This window comes from Sitophilus oryzae, unplaced genomic scaffold (genome assembly GCF_002938485.1).
Source record: "Sitophilus oryzae breed Bouriz unplaced genomic scaffold, Soryzae_2.0 scaffold_1440_pilon_pilon, whole genome shotgun sequence".
NCBI classification, from domain to species: Eukaryota; Metazoa; Arthropoda; class Insecta; order Coleoptera; family Curculionidae; genus Sitophilus; species Sitophilus oryzae.
In genome coordinates this window covers 375,684-402,839 of record NW_022146105.1, presented here as the reverse complement: position 1 = coordinate 402,839, position 27,156 = coordinate 375,684, and the positions used below count along the sequence as shown (strand labels likewise).

At 32.4% G+C, this 27,156-nt stretch overlaps 1 protein-coding gene across 1 annotated transcript; it reads right to left on the bottom strand.

Annotated features, from left to right (window-relative positions):
* Positions 1 to 1,195: 1,195 nt before the first annotated feature.
* On the bottom strand, positions 1,196 to 27,156 carry LOC115876630 (bone morphogenetic protein 5). Its single transcript, XM_030892477.1, has 3 exons — positions 26,895 to 27,156; positions 19,075 to 19,177; positions 1,196 to 3,486 (listed from the first exon to the last, which is right to left on the bottom strand). Exons 1-3 carry the CDS (start codon positions 27,027 to 27,029, stop codon positions 2,696 to 2,698), a joined length of 1,029 nt encoding a protein of 342 aa, XP_030748337.1. The 5' UTR covers positions 27,030 to 27,156; the 3' UTR covers positions 1,196 to 2,695.

Here is a 27,156-nt window from a genome sequence, read left to right as displayed (position 1 = left end):
AATAATCTTCAATATCACAGATTTCTGCAGGATTAATTAATTGATTCAAAAAAATCATGGGGCCATTCAATTTCATAAGTATATTAAGTTGCCTATATGTCTAATTACTTTTTATAATACAATTGTACATGAGATTCACATAGATGTCACTAAGTTCCGTAGTTCCGTATTTATTTGAAAATACAGGACTTATTAATAAAAGCAACCTTTTTAAAAAATGTTTTATTATAACAATAAAAAAATAATTAATTAAAAAACTGGGAGTAAAAACATCGGTGTACATATACAAAAAGACAAGAATTATAAAAATGTGTAGAAAAAAAATAATACTTTTAGATATATCTTCAGGTGGTAATTATACATAGAGTGAACATAAAACGATATACACATGGCTAAGTTGTTTTTTATAAATATACACGTACATAAACATTTATATAAATATGTCTACATTTCTAAGATAAATTATTTATAAACAATAAGTTATCAACTAAAATATATCACAGTAACTATTCGAGTTTTTATTACATAATCCGTTTTTTGACCACCCTGTTGTAAATCTTATTATTAAATAAATAAAATAACATCTATTAACTAAATTCGTAACTAAAAATAAGCTTTTAGTCGTTTAGAAAAATAATTTTGCAACATTCTTCCTACAATTAAAACAATTAGTTTAATTTATTTACACTTTAGAACTTAATAAATAAATAATATACATATTTCCTAACATACTAATGGTGTATTTTAAATAATAGCGATAGACCTCTTGCAATATTAACATTAAATGACAAAGACAAACAGAAAATACTTGATATTTAAATTTACATTCTTGATATGCTCAATTCATATAGTAAATCACGATATTATAGAAGGGTTAGTATTGCAAGGGACCCTTTTTAAGTACAAGGAATAATTTGACTCGTTATGCGGCACTTTCAAAAAATAAACAATATAAATATTATTTTTATATTATTGGATGTAACATTTAATGTTGAGGGTTATATTTAATATAAATAAATGTATTTTAGAACCACCAAACACTATGTTGTGTATTTTAATTTATTCTATATACCGTATGATCGAAAAAAAACGGCGTCCAGTTGGCTTGGAAATGACGATCGATGACATTTCCCATATAATTTCACATATAAAATGACATCGATCTTCATTTCATAGCCATCGCTGACGCCGTTTTTATTCAATCATACGGTACTATCGCGAAAAAAAAATAATATTTTTTTACGACTACATAATAGTATCGATAAAGTGAGTACCTATGCAAACCTAAAATTCTACTGGGCAAGTAAAAATGGCATTTGCGAGTTTATCAAAATTATTTATATTAATATGATTCACGTATTACACTAGAACACTAACAATTGTTATCTGTTAATTATTATTTCTAATACTGGTCAAATATTTAATAAATTAATTCGTGTTAAGGCGGACTCTGACGACTCGTGTACTTGGCAAACTTTTTGATTGACATACAGTGTCTGGCGAAAGTGCGGCGTAGCTCCTAAATGAATATAACTTAGAAATTCTGTATAAATGTCCGACGTACCCTGTATAACATGCATACCAATAACAAATGTTTGTTAAGTACACGAGTCGTATGAGCGCGCCATTAGACTAGAACACTATAAATGAAATCTTCGTAAATATTTTTATTATTATTTGCATACCAGAAGTTACTTATATGTATACAGTATATATATAGCACCCAAACTAAATAACCTGTCCACAAATTATTTTTAAAAATAGTATAACGAAAAGTGTGGATTTTATTTGAAAATTTTTATTAATAGCTGAGATATTCGCTCTTTTGTTCGTCTGAGTAATCAGTCATTCAGTGAAAAACATATAAACAAAATGTTAGGTCAAAATTCCTTTAGACAATAAATTAGAAATGTTTATTTATAGGTGTCTTCGGTTATTTCAATCATTTTATCGTCAATTACGTATTAGAGAAAAAGGGAGGATATTTCAATAAAGACCCTGTGTGATGTAACTGTGGCTAAATCTGTGCAATTTTTGAAGGAAACAGAGTTTAAATTAAAGGAAAATAAACTATTATTAAATTTGTATACTCAAATTTTTTCTAATGCAAATAAATACTTCTTGAAGATTATTCAAGAAGACAAAAAGAATTATAGATTTCCCTTTTAATGTTCCAATCCAGTGTTAACTTTGTAAACTAGTCTGCTAATTATTTACTTCAACATTCCACAAAAATTCAGTATACTATATGCATACACTTACTGAATTTATTTGTATTTGTGGTTTCTTGGCAGGAATCATATACATAGACTTCGCTTATAATTGGATTAACTCAATCTCGAGTGATATTTTATAAAAAGAAAATATAAGTTTTATTCTCTATATTCAGCTCGGCTATGCTTTGTTTATGTAAAGTTTATGCCAAATATCCAAGAATAATTTAAAATTGATGACAATTTTTTAATGAATTTACAATTAAAATAGATTTGATGATATAACAAGCAGCCTAATCTTAAGCCCAACACCGTTTGTTTTCCTTGTCTCAAATATCTTAAGTAAATGTGGAGTCTAAATTAAAAAAGAGAGAACAAAAATAATAAATAAAATAAAAAAAAATAAAGAAGAAATGCTCAGTGACGACCCGTATATAAAAATAACACCTACAACATGTCTTTGGCTAGAAAACTTATCTATTTTAGGAACACGCACATTCTACGACTTGCATTTTCTCCCATGTCTGTACGGTCAGTTTCATGGGATTATCTTTGTTAACCATAACTATTTGCAAGTCGGCCAACTTCGACGGTGCACAACACGTTTTTGGTATAGTGTTTTTTTTGTTATCCACCTTGACCTGGTTCTTCTTGATTTGGTGCATCATGCCTTGGATTCTCGAGTGGTTCGTAGCGAAATTGTTGGACTGCGCGGGACACAAACCCTGGCAGAAACCTGCCTCGTACGATTTTGGCTCGACGATGTTCTCCAGCTGTGGAAAGGGCAGGTCTTTGAAAGTCACGTTCATCTCGTGCCTGCAGCACTTGTTCTTCTTTCCTTTTCTGTGCCTGGTACTACAGTCCGATATCCTTTTCACGGAATTCTCCAAAGACCTCTTGGCTCTCTTCTGCGCGGTGTGGATCATCGCGGTGATAGCTGCCTGCTGAGGATTCAGGTTGTTTCGGCATCCCAAACACACTAATTCTAAACCTAGGTTCCTTTGACCGTTTATCCATGAATGGACAGCTGGTGTTACGTCGAAATCGCACCATTTGGGCGAGCGGGAAGACAAATACAGTTCTTTGTCTTGCAGGAATCGTCTCCTGCGGGTTCCGAGGATTTGGTTCAATCGCACTGTGATCGTTGACGAGTCGTTCTGTTGTGGAGGAAGCAGCAGACGCACAGAAGCACTTTCTACTTGTTCAGTCGATATACTTATGGGAAATACCATCTTTAGTGGATGCTTTGATGTATCTTGTTGGCGTAAATTATCTGAAACAAAAAAAGATATTTAGTACACAGAAAATAATAATCGACTTTTGTTTAAGTGGCCCACTCACACTTTTGATCAATCAAACTCTCTTAAGAGGTACGATTTTTATGCATTGTTAATGTTGTTTGCAAAAATTCCTTATAACAGGATGTGCTATATGTGTTCGGGACCTGACGCAGATATTTGGAAGAAAGCAGGAACGAACAAAAATGGTTTAGAATCTAATTTGTCCCGCAGAGCTAATGCTTTGAGATGTTTTATTAAATAACAAAGAACATAGAAATTATAGAAGCCGTGACTGAAACTAGCCATGAAAAGTTTAATTTTTTTAACAGAGAATTAATTTGAATAACAGAGAATATGAACAAAACGATAAATAGTTTCTTGGCGCATTCGCCACATCCTGAACAAAGATTGTAAAAGTACTTAAATATTGTTGATTTGTTTTTAGAGCTTACATGGATAAAACATCGGTTTTAGAATCGGAATTTGGGATACAAAATGTCGGACATCAGGGGTGACGGGAGTGAGAGAGAAATTTGGTAATTTAATAACAAAATTATGATACTGGCCTTTTCAGGGCTTTTGTTCAGCAGTGGATGGAATAAGCTAGATGATGATGATGAATTATTGAAAATACTTCAATACTGACTAGTTTATTTGGAGTCTCAGAGGATCAATCACTTTTATCAAGAATAAAAATTTCTGTTAATACATATTTTCTTTTTCTAGAGCGTGTTCAAGAATATTGTACACATTTAGAAGATAGAGATAAGTATTTTAATTGTGTTTAAGGAAAAAACTATATATAAAAGTTTCGTAAACAGTAACGATATGTTAAATAAAACTAAAATCGGAATGAACTCTGAAAACTTGAAAAGAATGTATTTAGATGAAAAGGAAATACTGCCATCACAGGAATTGAAGTATCTGGGAATAATCCTAGACAGTAAACTTCTCTGGAACAGGCATATTATGAACATTATCAGCAAAGCCACAAAGACTATCATGATATGCAGAAGACTGGCGGAAAATAGATGGTTTAACATGGTTTAATGGTTTTTAACATTTTGCCCTTTTGTGAAGGTCATCCTAGACCTAACACCACCGCACGTTATCTTTGGTAGTTATGCCAATGCGACAATGATTAGAATGGTCATTAAGGGAAACAGTACTGGGAGAATTTTCAGGTCAGGGGCTTGGAACACCTTCAGAAAGAAAATTCCACTTCTCCAATTCCCAGTGGATGACATACCAAGAATTTACAACTTTGAGAAACAACTCACTGTAGTATTGAGTAATAAAAAGGATTGGAAGGAAGAAACGTTTGCTCAGCATGTAGACCATAACGTGGTATACTGATGCTTTCAAAACCAAAGCAGACTTTACAGGTCGTAGTGTTTCAGGCATATTGAAAAAAAAATAGTTAGATAGGAGTGAATTTCAGATGACGACTACAGCTCTTCTAGTCCGATATTGAAAGACCTTCAAAGAAAAAATATAATAGTAAAAATTTTCTAGCATATGCCATTTATCTACTTTCCACATAAAGAAAGATGTATCTATATTCTATAATTTTTAGAGACGGTTGTTTTATTAATACTAGAACAACTGTAATATTCGTCCTCTATTTATAAACAGCCCACCTAAAATACTGCAGTTTTGTATTTAAAGAAAATATCAACTACATAATGATAGAAATTTCTATTTTTGTTTATTCGATTTGGCTTGATTATATGGACTGTCTCGCGAATTCTAGGCATTAATCATCGAACCATAATGAAAGGATTCTAAAGAGCATCTTTTTGAAAACTAGTAAAACAATAAATGAATGTCTGAAAAATACAAAAAGTCATGTAAACAAATGGAAACTTCCAATTAATGTTTTATCCAATTTATGTTCTTTCGGAAATACGACATTAAACCAAAAAGCGAAAATTGTGTAACGTATCCAAAACAGGGCTGCACATTGACGTTATAGTAAAAATAGCCACAGATACTTTTAAGTGCACGACTTTTACTTGGAGGTATTTTATAGGTAGATCTATAAATAAATATTTTATGTTAAATAACAAGAAACTTTTCGGTTAATATTTGATTATTAATCGAGGCAGGCTCTAAAACTCAACTATATAAAAAATTAAATATCTGGACGTCTGGATTTTTATTTACCTGCTTTCGTAGATAGGTGTGTGCTTATTTTTTTAGAAAACGAAAATTCGTAAATGTTTGGAGAGAATATCGTAAAACCAGTTTTATATCACTTTTACACTTAAATTTTGCTAAAATATCTGAAGAGTTTATGGAAAAATGCATCTTAACATAAACGACGTGAAATAAAAGTAGTAAAACACTTTAACAAAGTTCCCGTGCTTGTTTTTATAATCAGCTTTACGGCGCACTGCGTTTCACCTTATTTTTTTAATATAACAAAATACTTAATAGGTACGCGTTTTGTAATAACTTTGTGCTAATCAAGATATCAAGTATCTATAATGTCACGAAGGATTTGCTCCAGAGGCAGCAAAAGCCAAAGCAATCCTCGAAAAAGGGGAGAGTAAAGAAGTAGAATTGACAGTGGCCGGGACTGGTCTTTCTACCTAGGAGCAAAGGGAAAGACACCACCTACCTGCTGAGCCTTATCCAAGCTCAGAACTTTAATGTAAGGAGATCGAGTTAGTGAGTCATTAACTCGAGTGAAGAGGGCCATGGTCAGGTCTTCACAATAGGAATTGACCTCAAATCCAAGGAGGCAATAGAGAAAGAGAGATATATCCTTCGGGACAACAGCGGTATCAGGTCTAAGGAGAGACCAAGTTATAGAAGTAGAGAAAATGAAGAACAGATCCTCGAGCTTCCACCTCACGAGTACCTCAGCTGGAGACAAGAACCTTGACTGTGATGGGTACGGAAAGCCAAACCCCAACCGTGGAAGAGTGTATACCCCGATAGGAGGTAGATGTCCACTCCTCGGAGGAGGAACGACCCAACCAACCTGTCCCCCTACAACAGGAAAATCCCTATGCATGATGAGTTCTGTATTATGAATTATAACTCAAGGAAGGGGGATACAATACCCTCTCTCACTCACTCTACATTCTACATCTATAATGTATTTTATTTAATATCGCTAGAAATCATCTGAAGACGAAGTCCACACTGTATACTAAAGAAATAGTTATGGTGGCGCTTTAAATGTTACGGATACCTCGTGGCTTAGATAAACTGCGCTAAAAAAACAACCTGTCCATCTGTTGCCAGTGATATCTGAACGTTTGACTGTAAAGAAATTTTCGGAAATCCAATAAATGACACATTATTCACGTAAAAAATATGCGAGTGATGATGACTGCGAATAAAACATTTGGCGTATTAGCATAGCTCGACGAGGTGGTTTTGTGTATTTTCCATTCATCGGAATTCGACATCAAATTATAAAAATTATGTATCAGTCTAAATCCATTCCGCTTCGCAAAATGCGTTGGCGTCCCGAACGCGATGGAGTGCCTATTTTTATTTCGCCAACTTATTTTTAGATTACAACGATTATGTTTGGGGACACACTACACGAAACACGTATTTTTGTCCAAACCAAATATCCCTGTTACGGCACTTTGTGCCTTCTTGGACATTGCAGAGGCGTTTGACAATATACCTCACAAGGTGGTCAAGCGATCTCTTGAAACAAGAGGGGTGAACAGTACGATAATTCGCTGGTTTTGGGAAATGCTCTCAACACAAACAGCAGAGGCTGAGATAGGTACCATAACTGTAGTTGTTAAAACAACGCAAGGAACTCCACAAGGTGGAGTGACCTCCCCCCTACTGTGGAGCTTGGTAGTGGATGAACTACTGGAAGAATTAACTCTAGCGGGAATACACTGCATAGGGTAGGCAGATGACATAGTCAACATTACACGGGGGAAACATGAAGGCACCCTGTGTGATATTATCCAAAAAGGACTCCGCATCGCTGAGAGATGGTGCAGGACTGTCGGGCTGAGTATTAACTCAGATAAAACCGCAGTAGTGCCATTCACCAGAAAGCGAAGTTTGAAAAACTTGAAAAGAATCCATCTAGATGGAAAGGAAATACTGCCATCACAGGAAGTGAAATATCTGGGAATAACCCTGGATAGTAAACTTCTCTGGAACTGGCATATTAAGAACATTACCAGGAAACATCCAGCGCAAAATGTTAGGGGCTGCGCCCCTAACATTTTGCGCTGGATGTATACCATGATAGTAAGACCTATGATTACTTATGGAGCAGTTGCTTGGTATACAAAACTACAGCAAGGCAAAACCTGTGCAAAGTACAGAGACTGGCATGTATCTGCATCACAGGTGCCATGAGAACATGTCCAACAGCAGCAATGGAGGTCATTCTAGACCTAACACCACTGCACATTGTCGTCGGTAGCTATGCCAATGCGACAATGATTAGAATGGTCATTGACGGAAACAGTACTGGGAGCATTTTCAGAATTTCATTCAGAAAATTCCACTTCTCCAACTCCCAGTGGATGACATACGAAGAGTTTACAACTTTGAGAAACACCTCACTGTAGTATTGAGTAATAAAAAGGATTGGAAGAAAGAAACACTTACTCAGCATATAAAAGACCATACCATCACGTGGTATACTGATGCTTCCAAAACCAAAGCAGGGACAGGGATAGGAGTATTTGGGCCGAAAACTAAATACTCCCAACCAATGGGCACCTACCCCAGTATCCTTCAGGGAGAAATTTGCGCTATCGAAAGATGCGTACAATTTATCTTAGATAGGAACTATCGAAAACAGGAAATTGCCATCCTATCCGATAGTCAAGCATCACTTAACGCGATCAACTCAGTAACCATCAATTCGAAGTTGGTCAAAGAATGCCTAGAGAAGCTCAACAAATTAGGCAAAGAAAATAAAGTCCTCCTACTCTGGGTGCCTGCGCACCAAGGGATAGAAGGCAATGAAAAAGCAAATGATCTAGCTAGAAAAGGAGCGAACACTCCACTAACTGGACCAGAACCGTTCTGTTTTCCAAACGGGAACCAACTGAGAGCGGAACTGAAGAATCTGGAAGACTCCATCCGTAACTTGGAATGGGTGTCCTCCAACGGTCTGTGACACTCGAAAAAGTTCCTCAGAACTTATGACCGAGAAAAATCAAAGGTTTTCCTTGATTTAAGTAAAAACAATCTTCGGATTGTCACGGGGTTTCTAACAGGACACTGTCTCCTCAACGAACACCTCAGTAGGCTGAAACTGCAAACAACGGCGAATGCAGATTTTGTGGGGAAAATGGGGAAACACCAGAACACCTTATCACTGAGTGCGCCGAGACGACGACCATTCGTGCCATGAACCTTGCTACGTCTGATGTCGAGGATGGAGAGCTGGCCTCTATGGAGCCGTCTCAGATACTGGCTTTTATTAAAGCCCTGAGAATGTATGATGAGTTATAACTCGTTATAACTCAAGAAAGGGGAACACACAATAGATCTATAAGGTCGCGGTGATTAACTCCCCTCCTAAACATTCTACATTCTACATTCTACGGCAGTTTCTTTAGTTTATATTCAATTCATACGAAAGCGTCAAACTGCCATGCCAACTTTGGAAAAGGGATTCAGCAACTAGTAGTTTAAGTAGAATTCTCCTTCAAATTTTCCAAAAATTACTAGGAAAACATCTTTGTCTGTTAAGAATTCAAAACATTTTGTAGATAGGAACATAGAATTTCATTCAAACAAGTTCGTTTGTTCTAGAGTACATCCTTTTGTGCCTCTAAATGGAGTACTGGAGTTTTGGTACTGTCTGCATAACTCTTACTTTCAAGTTTCAAGTTAAAAATTAGTATTGAATATGATGATGGTTATCCGTTTTCTCCAGTGATAGCGAATATATAAAGAAAATGATTTAAGTCAAATGTAAAATCTGCCTTCAAGATGGTGGGACACGTTCGTAATATGAAATTGGCCGATTGACAGATGGATTCATTTTCTCAATCACCTAAATTCTCAAAATGAGTTCATTTGATTTACGACTGAGAAAGAAGAAGACTTCTGTCTACTGTTTCTGAGCGTTTTTTACGATGCCTTTACGTAGAGACGGTGGATCTATGAGCAGTTTTGTCACAAATGTGGAAATTGATAGAAAAACTGTAAATTTAAAGGAAGCTGTAAATTTTGCTGAAAATATTTCTTGATATTGTCATGGCAGCTCTACGCTTTTCTAGATCCAAGTCATAGATTATTATATTGATCAAACATTAATTTTTGTTAATTAAAATAATGTCGTCTTCAGTGTTCTTATAAGAAATAATATTTGTGTTGATTTTATTCGTATTTCTTTTTAGTAACAGATGCTCGAAGGACCGTTTGTGCTTGAAGCCATCTCTAATGAAGTAAACGATTGGTGCAGCTCCAGAACGAAGATCTTTGGGACATTAGCTATCAGGATCGAGGTCTTGAACGAGATTTTGAACCAGGTATGTTATATGATTATCTAATTTACGTTTTCTCGCTTTTCTTTTTTTCGTCTTCGCGAGTGATAGTGAATATGGGGCACTCTTAGATGTGTGTTATTCAAGTCGGAATTATTCGAAAAATTAAACAGCTTTTTTGCTGTCGGTCGAGGTTCGTTATAATAGTTTTCGTTAATTATTTGTTTCACGTATCCCTAGTTGGGGTGAGTCGCACTATTAAATGACGCTAATGAATGACAGCTAGTGAGGACAGAAATTACTTAACAATAAAAATAAATAAAAATAGCTCAGAGGGACCAATTTTCATAGAGATTTAAGATGATGTCAAGAGAATTGACTAATATCAAAGATTGACTATGAAATGACGCTAATGATTGACAGCTAGTGACGATAGGAATTAAATAAAAAATAGCTCAGACCAATTGTCAAAAAGACTTAATTAATATAATGTCAAGTATTGACTATGTCAAGAGGATGGACTAAGTATTCCAATTCCAATGTTAAATTATGCTTCACAATCAGCTACATTTTTCAAAATTTTCGTAATTAAAATTTGAATATTCATAAAAGATATTGAATAAACAAATACAGTAAAAGTTATTTTATTTGTTGGTGTTATCATATAGCAGAGGTGATCAATCATTTATGTAAAGAACTATCGGCTGTTGGCTTTTAATTCTGGTAGCAATTTAAGGTTTACAACACGCCTAGCTGTCAAAATAAACAAAAACAAGTCGCATTGATCAATTAAGGCGCCAAGAATGTCAAGTACTGCCGTATTTAATATGCAAGAATTTGACCGATACCAACATGAACATTTAGGAAAGAATTTCACCAGATAGGGGAAAACCAAGGATTTCTTAAATCATAGATCCGGTTATCTATCTCAGCACGCATTTCTTAATTTATAGCTTCCTCATTAAATAACATGCTTAAAATTTTTATATCATTATTCTAGTTAGTAATATTTAATAAGTTTGCAATACCATTTTATATAAACCAAATTTTACTTAAATTTACATAATATTTATGTAAAAACAAAAAAACATTGTCATAACAAAAAAAATCATAGACTTAAATAACATTATTTTAAGTCTATGACAATAATAAACCCAGAATACAAATGCTATGAACTCATTAATTAATCAAAAAAAGTATTAAATAATCTGCTAAAAATCACTATAAACAAAACAACAAATCATTGAAACTGTTAATTAAAAAATTGTATTAAAATAGTAGTCAACAGCTATTTTAGTTGGGCAAAATTTTAAAACTAGGGGAGCTTAGAACAAAAACGAACGCACTGTAATAACATCCACTATTTTTAGTTGCAATTATAACAGAAACCCTCATGCATCATCAGAAGTTAATTTCCAGTGCGCTTGTGTCTGACTTTAGCCGACAGTCCACTACAGTGTGGTCATAATCTAAAATAAATTGTTTCATAATGTTAATTATTAAAATATCTAAAATACTTCAATGCCTCTAGGCAAATTGTGTAATTTAGTTTCTAATACTAATCCAATAAAAGGATGTAACAAAAACCACTTGTTAGGGTTATGCTGGATTCCATAGGCGTAACATAGATTGCATATTATTCAATAATGATTTTTGCACATAATGTTATTAATTTTATAATTCATATACTCAATTTTATATATTAAAAAAAGTAATGATAAAGTTTTATTTTTTTGAAATCATCGCAACTCTGCATATAGTACACTATTTTTATGTTATTTCTTATTTACTAAAACTTTTGTTAAAAACAGTATATCCAAAAAGTGGTTAAAACTTGTGGAGTGAATTTGACTTAATCAATACTTATAGCTATATTTTCCTAAACACCAAGGATAACAAAAAAAAACTTGCCTTTCCTAAGTTTTTAAAGGTTTCGCAGATATTTGCGGTATTACATTAGGTACATATGGCCCTTTCTAGAGTAAAATTTAAGACAAAAAATAATAAGGTAAATTTGATAAAAATTGATATTTTAATAGTTATAATACATGGATTAATGTCACTGACGGACGTCAATGATGTCGAAGCAGGAACAAATTACTAAGTGTAGCGATTCCTAAATAACCTAAGCCTGTAGGGGGCCTAAAAGGAACAATATGTTAAAGCAAATGATGACTTCAGAGATTCCATGAAAAATCATTAGAGATGAAAGTATATAATTATAAATCAGATGAAAGTTCTCGGGCTAAAGAGTCATCGATATTAAAAAACTTAAGAAAACAACGGAATTTCTTTGGCGGCTTTGAGATTCGAATGATTTTAGATTTTATTGACCTGATGCTTTGATTCAATACATTTACATTGTTATTAATGATTTTTTTTAAAGAATAACATCGCTGCATCACTGTTTCGGGTAAGTAAATATAACCCCCACGAAATATACTCTTTATAATTTGTTGTATATTTGTGCTAAATATTTCCTAGTAGATTCTGTGGATTTATGGACAAGTTCTCGAAAAGTTTATTGCAAAAAATACTTTCATAATTCCACAAAATACAATTTTGTGCAATATCTGACTTTGATGTTATTTTTAGCGTTTTAAAGTTATGCGTCGACAGGTGCTGAACTAATATAATATTTCAATGGCGCTACAGGTTTCTACTTTTCAAATAAATCAAAAATCATTGGCAATAAAAAAATTAATTTAATTACCCTTCACGCTTAATTTAGCCTAATAAATCTTTCATGATGATTGAAATTAGGTAAAAAAATTGTAAAAATCCCGGTCACACACACACAGGGTGTTATATAAAGGTGTTTAAAATGCAATTCAACAAGTCTATAGCAATATTTCTAATTAACCGATCATGCTATCTGTAGGTATAGTTTTTTTCCACATGACAATTCCCATAGCTCATTGTGATTCTTAATTCTAAAATTAAAGATTGGGTGGTTCAAATTTTAACACATTCACTAAGATCAATCTAAAAAACAATAGGCAACTCTATTTTAAAGAAGACGTAGAACTGTAATGGAATTGGTAATATTGCGTCACTTTTTTTCGAAGAAGTGGATATGTTATGTAGATACACCTATACAGGGTGTGCCAAATTGTTTGGATATTAATATAACAACATGTTCTTCACCTAAAATATCAATTTTATCATAGATGAGTTTGAAGCCCTGTCTATACATGACGTTTTCACTGTCTAGAGGACTTTTACAAGAAAACTGCCGTTTTGCTTACACTGAAAAAATTTAAGTAAATAAGTAACCAAGAAAGACCGCAAAAAAAATAGAGTGGATACGACAAAAGACCCAGGCAATAGATATCATCCATAGAATCAAATCCCTCAAGTGGCAAGACACCTGGCAAGAATGATGGACAACAGATGGACCACAATAATTACACTATACCCACGAGGAATTAAAAGACCTAGAAGAAGACCAAACCTGAGATGGAACCATAATATTAGGAAATTAGCATTGAAAACTTGGGCTCGCCTAGCCAACAATAGACAACAATGGGCCCAACTAAAAGAGAGTATCAATATGTGAGGGAGACTACACCATAATTGGAAATGGTTGAATAAGCTGGCAATGATGATGATGGTGATGTCTTAAATACTACACTTAATATTAAATAACTTATTATATCATTTTATATGTTTTATTATTCGAATAAATGTCTTGTGATATTGATTCATTTCTCAATTTCCTTGAAAAACTATTATTAAAATATGGGAGACAATGGAATTCCGATACCTACACATTTTTTATATGATAAAAATAGTGAGATTTCTCAGAGAGAATCTTAAACCGCATATTTTTAACCGATATATTTTATATTTTTCGCTGAATAATATCTAAATTAAACTACGAAAACATATTAGAACGAACGTGTCGACCCAGTTGTGAGTCACGGAAAATATAAAAAAATTAACACACCATAAAAAAGAAATTATAACCCCATTCATTCATATAAGCTGTATAAATCGCCCAATTTATTTAATCAGCGCACACCAAGAAAACTCACAACTTTATATCCCAAACGTGAAACCTATTAGAAAGGATAGACGCTTTGTATATGTATGTTGAAAGCGGAATATTTTACAAGCTTACTGAATCAGTAAGAAAATATTTTGAGATGTAAATCGAAATAATTGGTGAGGTATTTATTTTCTTATAGACTTCGCTTCTGTTTCGTCAGCTGATCTCAAACTATAATAGAAAAGACTCAATTTTAAATATAACACCATCCAATCCAAACCACGGATTTTAAGAAACAATGTCTTTTCGTTACAAAATCACTTTGGTACGGTGTTTTTTGAGAAAACGACTATTATGACAAAAATATTTCGCTAATTGTATAGAATTAGACCCTGAATAATACGTTGTAACAGAAGACATGCATAACGACATCTTTGTGCTGTATCATTAATGTCGTAATGTTGTAAAGCGCTTTTCATTTAAATTTATTGAAGACAATGCATTGTTCCTTATCATATTTTCTTCGAGTACCTTTTCTGAAAGTCATCGAAGCACCTCTTCGTTGTTTGCCGAGATTTAATTGGTATTTTCTTTTATTTGTTCTTTTTAGGTGGTAATTAGCATTATTTATTTTCTTAAATGCGTCGGTTTCGAGAGTTCGTCTCTGTTTAAGACAAAAAGAAATAGGTGATAGAATTTTAATAACACTAGCTGTATTTTTATGTGTTTTCGTTAGTTTCTTTTTAGGATAAAATAAATAAAAATTTCCTTTCTTTTTTATAACGCGTGTGTTTCCTCGGTACTGTTATCTTGGGCACCCACATGCTACGCCTATGGCTGTCAGATCGTTACTTGTCTATTGGGAAATCCTTTTGTTTTGATTACTAACATCTGTAGAGTGTATTAATCACAAATGCATGTGAATGCTACTCAACCAAGAAGTTGAAATGTTAATGTGATATTGACAATATTTTTTTATATATGATTTTTATTTACAAACATTTTTGGGAATTTAATATTCCATAGTGCATTTCTTAGCCAGGGGTAGATACAGATTCAGAAAATTTGGATAATGAATTTTTAATTATAAAAAACAGAGGTTAATGAAAAGCATCTTCATCCCCTTTGTTATTCCCAGCATATTTAGTTCCATCGAGCGTTGTGTGACCTGAAGTTTCCTTATGATGTCGCTTTCAATTTTCCAGGTTTTACATGCAGAGGTTATGACATGACTGGTAATATAGAGGCACATTGATCGAATAGTTTTTGTTATTTTTCTGAATATCTTATATGTTTCTGGTAGTAGGCTTATTGGGCCTTAAGTTTTTTTTTCTTATTGAGCTTTAGTTTATGAATTAGTACACTATGATCGAAAAAAAATCGGCGTCAGCGATGGCTATGAAATGAAGATCGCTGTCATTTTATATGTAAATTTATATGGGTGCTGTCATCGATCGTCATTCCCAGCCAACTGGACGTCATTTTTTTTCGATCATACGGTATTATATTAGCATTAATATTAATGTAAATATAACAATACATTATTGTAAATATTACTGATGTTTACATTTTTTTACTCTAAAAATTATACTGAAGGTCTAACTTAAATTAATAAATTATTCTAATAAATAAGTCAATATTCAATCAAGAACAAAAAATAAATAAACATGAAGCATTAAAATAAATGAAATTCTAATTGGGGAGCCTAAAAAACGTATAGATATTTTGAGAGATCTAATTTTATCAAGACACATACGAGTATTACTAGAAAGTTGATATGTATATATACACGACCCAATTTAAGCACTCACCTTTTGAAAATAAAAAAAAATGGCGCGTGATTTCGGAATCTCTAAAAATAATTCGTACAATTTGAATTAATTAATAAGAATTTCAAATCGATAAAAGATTTGTATACTAACTATCTATAAAAAATACATCAACCTCACGACATAAGAATGCGGGTTAATGTAACGTAGAAACTGGTGAAAAAAATTGCCACAAAGTAAATATTTTCCATGCTTTATTTCTTATTCTTAGATTTTTTCCAGAAAAAATGTATCTCGAAATAACGATTGGAAAAACGTCAAGTAGGCATTGACGCAACAAATTTTTTTATATAAAAATTTAATCACAAATTGAAAATTGAAAGCCTACGCAAAACTACTATGGAATAGAAATTGTAAAATATTCGTTTCAAAATAATGTCACAACGCATTTCATAAAATTATGGAGTCAATCACCCCTTTAGAGCTTATCTGTTTTGTTTTTTGAGCTAGGATGTTCATTAAAAAGTAAATTGTCGGGTTTCGGGTTTTTAGTTGTTACCTCATTTTTTTTTGTTCTTTGCATTGTTAAATTTTATTTTCCTTTACAGTTTATTTTTATTGCTATACAGGGTGAGTCTTAAATAAGTGCAAATAGTTTCAGGGCTGGTAGATCTCGATAAAATAAACATATTTCCTCTTTACCGTTTTTCAATTAAGTTCAAAATAACCGAGATGTTATAGAATACTTTGAAAATTGCCAAAAAAATTATATTTTGCTTAAATTTTGAAATCTATTACCTACGTATGTTGCTATATTATCTATATTATAAAGATATTATTCTTTTTTAACTAAAAATTTAAAAAACTCTCAATTTTTTTTAAATTCCAAATTTTCAAAGAAAAAAATCTCATAGACGTGTGTCTGGGGTAGAAGTATACTACCCCTAAAATATTTGCAATTATTTAAGACTCACCCTGTATAATACTACCCAGGTTTAAAATTTGCGTATACTAATACCGTATGATCGAAAAAAAATGGCGTCCAGTTGGCTGGGAAATGAACATCGATGACATTTCCCATATAAATTTACATATAAAATAACAGCGATCTTCATTCTATAGCCATCGCTGACGCCGTTTTTTCTCGATCATACGGTATAATTCGTAATTTCTTGATAATAAAAAGACCTTGCAAATAAAGATATTTTTTCCAGGCATCTGTAAAATATATTATATCTGTTTTTTAATCTCTTTAGAGATCGTATTGCTAAGTACTTCGAGATTATAATTAATAGAAAACATATTATCTAACGGTCTTTGGATCAGTGACGAATGACAGCTGACAGCTCTAAATTTAAAGAAAACATTTTCATTACTATATTTAAACTTTATACGTCATCAGATCCTAGTAGAAAAATTATTGAATATATATAAATTTTTAAATAGAGCTTTTTGCTTAGATTATTTTATTTCAATTATTATTATTATGTTATACAAGATGTCCGTAAGATTCTTTATAAAATTATTTTCGAAAATTAATTTAGTATGACTATATTTTACCATAAAATGTGCAGGGCGATATTTAAAAGTAGAATGTAGAATGTTTGATCACCCCGACCTTAGAGATCTATTGTGTGTCCCCCTTCCTGGAGTTATAACGAGATATAGCTCATCGTACAGTCTCAAAGCTTTGACAAACGCCACTATCTGAGACGGTTTCACAGAGGCAAGTGGTGCACTCAGTGATGATGTGTTCTGATGTTTCCCCATTTCCTTCACTCAGAATTTTCTTAGCTTCGTACGAGATGTTCGTTGAGGAGATAGTGTCCTGTTAAAAACCCCGTGACAATCCGAAGATTGTTCTTACTTAAATCAAGGAAGGCCTTTGATTTTTCTCGATCGTAAGACCTGAGAAATTTCTTCGAGTATCACCGTTGGAGGATTCCCATTCAAGGTTACGGGTGGAGTCTTCCAGGTTCTTGAGTTCCACTTTAAGTTGGTTTCCACTTGGCAAGCAGAACGGTTCTGGTCCAGTAAGTGGGGTGTTCATAACCGCCCATCTCTTGGTGAGCATCCCTCCATCCCTTGGCATCCAGAGTAGGAAGACTTTCTAGGCATTCTTTGACTAACTTCGAATTGATGGTTACTGAGTTGATTCCTTTTAGTGCTGCTTGACTATTGAATGAGATGGCTATTTCCTGTTTTTGGTAGTTTCTATCATTTAAAAGTAAAAAAGGCAAAATCGCGTCATGTCGAACTAGGAGAAGTTTACCAAGCTGGTACAGGCACATAAAAAGATTTCAATAAATGCCAGCTACTTCGAAATAATATGACACCCGATGTACCTATATATTACAAGCAATTGCGAGACTTTGTATGTCTTTAAAGCCAACTTCCGCTGATGGAGTACAAGAAAATAAAATTTTCAAACATTGTCAGTATTTATGCAGACACAAAGTTAATTAAAACCTTTCTTGTTTAGTTTCTTTCGTTTTATATGCAGAAAAAGATCAATTCTTAGCGGTGTAGATCATGACATAAATCAATGGCGAGCTACATTTACGATTTTTCTTAATTAATGTCTATATAGTTAAAGCCAAACGAGGAGTGTAATCCTTTTATGGCATTTAAGAAAAAAAAAGAGACGGGATACTTTCTTTTAATTACTTTTCATTCCGATGTTATGACACAAATTTACTTTTGCACGAAGGAGAAAAAAGATATTTTTAATATTATTTATGATTTTAATTGGGATCATTAGCATATTTTATTAATATTTCAGATTTATATTGTGACAATTTCTATTTATCTTGCATGATTATACAATTTCATAAAAAGAGATGACCAACATTTCGAACCAGACCGAATCGCATCACGAATTAAATATATTTTTTCTCATGACAAACACAGAGTGGTTACATAAAACCTTTTCGATAATACCATTTCACATATATGTATGTAGATCAATAAACCTTTATAGGCTTAAAGATCGTTAAAAACCATTTTTTTTGTAAATAATTGAAACTATATCCTTATTCCCACAATTAGATTGTATGGTATTAGTAACAGGGCAATTAAAATAAATGAATTTCAATTAAATTCAGCCACTAAGCGGGAAAATTCAGGTGAACTCATTGATGGTAGAATAGAAATATAACCAAAGCAAAAGTCGGGAAAGCATTACCAAAAATTGTAATTAAATAAAAAAAACATTCCGGATTTAAAAAATATTAAATGTACACTAAGAAAACATAATAACAGTACAAAGTAACACAGTATTGGGTATAACAAATATATGAACTAATGTCAAGGAAAATATGCCTAAAATTTTCGTATTTATATTTTCCATAACCCTTCTAAAAGTTTTCTTTTTCAACTTACCAAGTCTATATACTCTCAGTTCTGGAACTTCTTCAAAAGTGTCGTCTTTTAGTTGGAGATATGTTGTTATCACACTCGTATATTCTTCTAAACTTATGTTTATCTGAAAATTAAGAAAAGAAAACATCAATCTTCTCATTTGATAAAACCGTAATTTTTAGAGGAGACTAGCTAAACGCAAAATCGTGATTTGTGACATACTGTATGGTCTTAAAATATCCTTCGTCACTCATTATAGGAAGGAACAGTTTATTCGAATATATAAACAATCTACAAAGCGCGATGATTTTATAACTTCTTTTCTTTGGTCTTTGGTTTGAATCGTGAGGGTTTGAAATGATACAGGCTTATTATTAAGAAGCATATATAAAGCAAAATTTTAATCTCAACCCCAAATAAAGTATTAAATTAAAATAAGTTAAGTGTTAACTTAATTGTTGTCTTATCTATGTTTTTACTTTATACTAATTACTAGTCTTTAGTCTTGTAGCTCTTGGGTACGTTTACACGAATCAACTGATCAGGTTACTTGAATTCAATTTGTATGAATGTATATCACCGTCTAAACTCGATAAATCAGGACAATTGATTAAAACGATCATCATTTCTAATTATTAGATAAAGAAAAGAACGCCTAACTTGCGAGTAAAAATAGCGTTACGCATTAACGTGCCTTAATTTTTAATTTTGGGTACAACTTTTTCCTACAAATAATTTTTATTTGATTGCATCAAGCCTTAATTGTTTTTGAAACTTCCAAGATCCTAACTACAGTTTAGGTATTAAATTACTAGATGCACCATAAGTCCGTGGCCTGACATGAGGCGTACAGTGTAGCGTGGCGTAGAGCGTAGAGGACCGCGTAGCGTTTAAATGCATTAAAGTAAAATGAAGTGGCGTAGCGTACTGCGGATTGACGCGTATTTTCTCACGCTCTACGCACTCTTTTTTAGGCAATAAGCTTTCTGTCAATTATTCTATTGCAAAAATTTTGGCAGTTTGAAATCCGACCTTGCGCACTGTCGCCATTTTGAATCAACTAGCAGAAGCTTTTTGACATGAAATGTGTAAACTCGAAATATGTCAGTTGGATTCCTCTGACTTGATCAATTCATTTGGCACGGGTAAACACACCTTTACAGAAGGTATCTGACGTTTTTCATTATTTTGGTGGTAATTGTCTTGATTTTTTATTAGCCACCATTAATGAACCAATCAATATTTTTAGACTTTACAAATATGTAATGACGTCTATAGTATTTTTTTTCTGTTTTATTTGCGTACGGATGCAGCTATGGAATGCTTGATGGTTCAATGAATTGAGCATTCCTTAACGGTTGACAGTTACTTCCTAAATATAGAAAGCTTTAAAAAAACAACAAATTAAAAAGTTCAATCTGATTTTATATAAAACACATTCTTTATATACTAAAACCTTTAACAAGGATTTATTTGAATTTCTGAATTTGAAAAGAAGCAATGAGGAATACCTCTACTTATAAGTTTTTGAAAGTGTTTTTGAAAAATTTCGTTACATTTTTCTAAATTGGTACCAAAATACCTATACGTATGTAGATCATGCCATTTCAATCATGACTCACACGTTTGGACATTTAAAAAATGAATCGAACCAAGTATATCCGTTTCTTAAAAAAAACAAGACGGAAAAGTACAATAAAAAATTGCTAGACTGTTAGTCCCATTAAATATGGTAAAGTGGTTTTTCCCTGTGATTTTTTTTCTAAATTTAAATTGGTTGCTTTTGAGCCACACATTTGTCATAACAATCACTTGCGATATTCCATTTCTGATTTTTTTAATTAGATAAAGAACTTCTCTCTTCTAGTTTTTTCCCAGTGATTGTCTTTTAATTGATATCTACCATCTACCTACATATTATCATATATCATTAATAATGATGATCAAAACGGTAAATTCGGTTTGCTCTAGGATGAAATAGAAGTCACTATTCTAATTTGATTCATTCAATTTCTAAAAAAATCCTATCCACCATCAACCCCATTCATTATATTATAAGCTATTAATTTAAGTATAGTAAAGTTAAATTTTAGTAAATTAAACGTACCAGTCAAAACATTGGTTGGTCTTTACATTTCCCAAATATTTTACAAATTATTTTTATGTATTAATAACTGGAAAATGTGTCCTTCTGTAAATATTTACTTTAGAAAATCCATGTGCATACTTTAGGTGTCGTAACATAGTAGCAAAGACATATATTTGTTATTTTTAGCAATTGCTTTGTTAACTTCAAAGAATTACGAACCAGAATATCAAAATCCTTGTTATTTGTGTATTTCTGTCTCGAGTAACAAGTAAAGACATTTTAAATGTATACAATTCGTATAGGGAATTCCCTTCTTTAGAGGGGTCGAAATATTTTTAGTAATTCCCATAAAAAAAATAAAAATTGCAGAAAATATTAACCAAAATTGACTGGAACTTTTATTTTACACCAGTTCTAAAATCACAATGCTTGGAATGAATAAAAATTTAAAAAGCTTGGGTAATGATATTAACCATGATTGTTTTTATGAAAGTTTTGGAAAAATTTATTGATTTTTTTTTCAGTAGCACATGAGATGAGCTATTAAATATTTTCATATAGCTCATAAAATTGATTGTATATCATAACTAAACCTCTTTACTACTTTGTTAAAGGTGCGTATTTATTTGAGAAAAACAGTTCTGAATACCTTTAGAAATTGCGTAGTAATAAACTGCAAGCATGTATTAATAATATGAGCTATTGCCTTTTAGTAGGGGAGTCTAAGCTGGGATTTTCAAGGGAGGAATCCTTGCACCCTGTTAAGTACCTCCATCATACATGAACCTTTTTTTTATTTTGAATCATTCAAGAATCACGGGAATAATCTACCGTAACTTATGGTCGCGTCCAAATCGTCAGTTCTTTTGAATATGAGCTTATTATATATGGAGCTTCCAAATGTATGGCAATATGGAGCATATGGAGCTTCGTATGGCAATATGGAGCATATGGCAAATATGGAGCTTCTTATATACCTATACTTGCCATTTTATGAATATCTGACGTGCTCAAATATTTTTTTCTTTTCTTATTTTCTACCCTTTTGTATGGATACCCCCACCATCCAAATGGGCAGATTAATATCCCCCAATAGTTAGGGTTGCCAGCCGTTCTCTATTCCAGAGGACAGTCCTCGTTTCTCTCACGTATTGAAAAAGTCCTCTTTTTTACACCAAACTCAAACTCTGTTTTGTTTGCGGTTTACCCTCTCGTCCTCTATTTTTAAGTTTGAAAGTTGGCAACTCTAGAACCTGGTCCCTACGACGCCGACGCTTAAGTAAATCCTCATTTAGCATCTTGAGCTCCCCTACTATTTATTACCATAGTTGTAGGTACTTTTAATTCTAGAATAGGAGAAAACTACAAATTCTTTGGAATAAGTTATCTACAAAATTTTCTAAATGCTGTGAAGAAGCAATTAATAGCTCTAATAAATTTTGAGGTATATAAAGAATGTTTTATTATTTTTTATAAAATATTCATTTTATTACAACAATCCCACAACAATACTGACTTATACACCTGAGAATACGCAGTGTGACATAGATCTAAATCATTATTAATATGAACTGAGTAATACTATGTTTTCATTTGTGGTTTTTCAGACCAGCAAAGCTAATGATTGTTGTGATACCTCATTCAATCGTGCAGGTATATGAAGAAATTATCTTGAAAATTGTCGAATGCCAGAAAAAAAATCTAGCGGTTAGTTGTGATATATCTGTGGTTTTCTCAGTTCTTTAAATCCATCTAGATATTCTGAGTAAAAAATTACAAATACTACTACACATAATTTATATATTATTTTCTTCTAAGAGTAATTAACCTTTTTTTTATTCAAGATTTAATAAGAAATCCAGGATTCATATACACTTACTTCTGTCAAGTGTATAATCTATGAAGTGTTTAATTATGTCTGTTATCTGTTAATATATACATGAATTTTTCAGAGAAATTCTGGAAATATGCTGATTTTTATTTTATTTTTACAGGCGTATCATATGTTTATTTCATCATTATGGCGTCATTAGTATACGAGATGTGATGTCATTATTATTAAGATAAACTTATAACGTTACTTACACATAATATTTTTGATTATTTTTGTTTTATATATATCTGAATTATTTTATTGCAAAACTATCTGTCACAAACCCGAGCCACAAAAAAACCTACTGTCTTGCATAACTCTTTTTTTTAATAGGTACAAAACTAGTTAATTATTATGTTATGATTCTGGAAATACCTTAAAAATCGTTGTTGGCCTACCTATTTCCTTTATCGGAATTTAATAAATTTAGATTAAATATACAGTTACAATATTAATTATTTCATATTGGACAAGGTCTTATTTAGATCATTTTTAATTAAAGTATAAATTTATGATGTAATGATTAAACATTTTCATTAATATATACTATTATTTCTAATATATTGTATTATAATTTTTATATGAATTTATTTTTGGAACTTAAATTTACAGAATTTAAAATATGGAACTCTTTTGACAAATAAAGCAAATAAAATCAATTGACCCAAATAGTTGAAATCTAAATCTTGGGGTTATCAAATGAATAATAAATCAATGAATGAGTAAATTTTCTTATTGATTGTTCTGGGCCATCTAAATTGTGTTCAATACAGAGAAATTTAAATTAATTTTGAAATTATAAAATATTGAATATATAATTTTTATATTATGTGTTTAATTGTTAAAACTAGTTAAGAAGTTTTTAGCAATAATTATTTGTACTACCAAGGATAACGAAGATCTTAAATATATAATTTCTCACGTGGAAGACTATAATATGAAGAAAGTATTCATTTTTGTACCTGTATCAAATCTAAAAATAAAATCGCCATTCATAGATTTCTGGAAAAGAATGTATTACTAATGTATTTTACATAACATTTATGTTAAAATATTGGTTTTGTAATAATGTAGACTTACCTATGAAGACGTCTGGCTGAATTATAATGTTTCTTTCAACCATTTCTAATATATTTTCAATAAAAAATATATTTTTTTAATTTTGTAGGTTTTTTTAAAATTAATTTACCAAAGTATGGGACTCTGTCGTCAACATTTTATTTGTTTAGAACTAATAGTTAAGACACTAATGTCTTATTTCATAAATTCCAGCATGTTTCCAGCCAACAGGATAATTCAAACAATGGAGCTTTCATGCAACTTTCAGATATAAATTCTGGTTATATAATATTCGATTTGCTGTCATTATTTTCGAAATTCCAAGACCTCTCCCGACCAATTTTATTTGTAGATCTGTGGCTGTCTTTATCATTAGGAAAAGTTTCTTTAAAATGTTTATTCCATATCCCAGTGGGTGCTAGTTTTTTTTTCGTGTAAATTGTTAATTTACATTCCGATGATGAATCAGAAAAATTGTTTATTTTAAGCTGTAAAAATAGTAGCTATTAGCTTTTTGAAATCTGCCAAAAATGTACCCTTAAATGATGTAAGAAATTTTAGTGTCAATGTTCAAAAAATGTAATACCTGTCTACACTTCTTGTTAAAAGATTTATTTTGTTTTGGCTGGTTCACATAATGTTTTGAATAAAACAATATGATTATGAGATGATCCTACTTATGTATGTCCTTTTATCGTAAAAATGCTAAATAGGCTTATCTCACTGAAATTGATAACATTATGACATATACTATAAGTAAAAGTAATAGTGCGCTCAAAGTCGAGGGATGCTGGTGTTAATCAGAGGAACCACAGACAAAGACAGGCAACAACAAGAATATTAAATAACTTTGGGAATTTCCTAATATATCAAATATTTTTATGTTGAATGATCAGAAAAAGGTGTAAGTAAATGTGCGTTCAAACTTGAGGATGCTGGTTATAATCAGAAGAACCACAGACAGAGGCAAGCAACAGCAGGAATATTCATTAACTGTGGGAATTTACTAAAAAATCTTATTTTGCTTTTGATGATCAAAAATGATCAAAAATAGCTGTAAGTAAAAAAGCGCTCAAAGTCTGCTGGTGTTAATCAGAAGAACCACAGTCAAAGTCAAGTAATAGCAAGAATATTCGCTAACTCGGGAAGTTTTCTAAGATATAAAATATGTTGATTTTGAACGATCAAAAAAAGGTGTAATTAAATATGCGCTCAAACTCGAGGGATGCTGGTGTTAATCAGAAGAACTACAGACGGAGTTAAAAGCACCAGTAGAAATATTAGCAAATTCTGGGAATTTCCTAAGAAATCAATATTTTGATTTTGAATTATCAGGAAAAGCTGTAAGTAAAAGTGCGTTCAAACTCGAGGAATGCTGGTGATAATCAGAAGAACCACAGACAGAGCCAAGTAACAGCAGGAGTATTGACTAACTGTGGGAATTTACTAGAAAATTAATATTTTTATTTTGAATTATTAAAAAGAGCTGCAAGTAAAAGTGCGCTTAGAGCTTAGAGCCGAGGGATGCTGGTGTTAATCAAAAGAACTACAGTCAGAGCAACAGTAGAAATATTAACACACTCTCGAAATTTCATAAGAAATAAATATTTTGATTTTGAATGATCAGGAAACGCTATCAGAGTAAAAGTGTGTTCAAAGTCGAGGGATACCACAGTCAAAATCAAGTAACAGCAGGAATATTGGCTAACTCTGTAAATTTCCTAGGAAATAAATATTTTGATTTTGAAAGAACAAAAGGATCTGTAAAAAAATTAAAGGTGCGCTTAGAGCCGAGGGGTGATGGTGATAATCAGAAGAACCACAGACAGAGCCAAGCAACAGCACTAATATTGACTAACTGTGGGAATTTACTAAAAAATTAATATTTTGATTTTGAATTATTAAAAAGAGGTGCAAGTAAAAGTGCGCTTAGAGCTTAGAGCCGAGGGATGCTGGTGTTAATCAAAAGAACTACAGACAGAGCAACAGTAGAAATATTAACAAACTCTGGAAATTTCATAAGAAATAAATATTTTGATTTTGAATTAGCAGAAAAAGTTATAAGTAAAAGTGCGCTCAAACTCGAAGATTGCTGGTGGTAATCAGAAGAACCACAGACAGAGCCAAGCAACAGCAGGAATATTGACGAACTGTGGGAATTTACAATTTACTAAAAAAATAATATTTTGATTTTGAATTATTAGAAAGAGCTGCAAGTAAAAGTGCGCTTAGAGCTTAGAGCCGAGGGATGCTGGTGTTAATCAAAAGAACTACAGACAGAGCAACAGTAGAAATATTAACAAATTCTGGAAATTTCGTAAGAAATAAATATTTTGATTTTGAATGATCAGGAAACGCTGTCAGTAAAAGTGCGCTCAAAGTCGAGGGATGCTGGTGTTAATCAGAAGAACCACAGTCAAAGTCAAGTAACAGTAGGAACATTGGCAAACACTGAAATCTTTCTAAGATATAAATTATTTTCGTTTTGGATGGTCAGAAAAAGCGTTAATTAAAAGCGCGCTTAAAGCCGAGGGATGCTGGTATTAATCAGAAGAACCAGACATAATCAAGCAACTCAGCGAGTTTCCTAAGAAATAAAATATTTTGATTTTGAATACACTTTCAAATGCACACAAAAATGCGCTCAAAGTCGAGGGAAGAACCACAGACAGAGCCAAACGACAGCAGGAATATGGATAAGGGATGTGGGTGGAATAAGCAGAAGAATCAAGCAGATGCAGCTACAGCAGAAATAGTAGAAAACTCTTAAGAAGAAGAATCGCATTAGCTGGAGTGACTGTACAGGGTAGTAGGAAGTACCTTCTGTTTATCAGGAAGCGAGTCTATCCCGAGATCCGCCAGTAGGCTGAACTCGACGGCGGCAACGGTTATGTTGAGGTACACTATCACGAAAACAGTCCAAGCTCCGATATAGGCCCCGCAATTAAAGCCCATAGCCGGCACAAAGTGGCGATGTCATCGACGACCAGTGACACTTGGGTTGCGATTAAGATGCACATGCAGCTCGCAGCGACCGGCGGCTGGGCTGACCGACGGACAGACACGGAGGACGCGTCGCAGC

Bases quoted from the DNA above. Each gene is read 5' to 3' on its own strand.
- LOC115876630 (XM_030892477.1), bottom strand. From the start codon at position 27,029: ATGGGCTTTAATTGCGGGGCCTATATCGGAGCTTGGACTGTTTTCGTG. The intron at 19,178-26,894 runs GTACTTCCTACT...CTTAATTTTCAG, and splicing joins CGCTTCCTGATAAACAGAAG to ATAAACATAAGTTTAGAAGA. The intron at 3,487-19,074 runs GTAAGTTGAAAA...TTTTTGTTTCAG, and splicing joins ACTGAGAGTATATAGACTTG to ATAATTTACGCCAACAAGAT.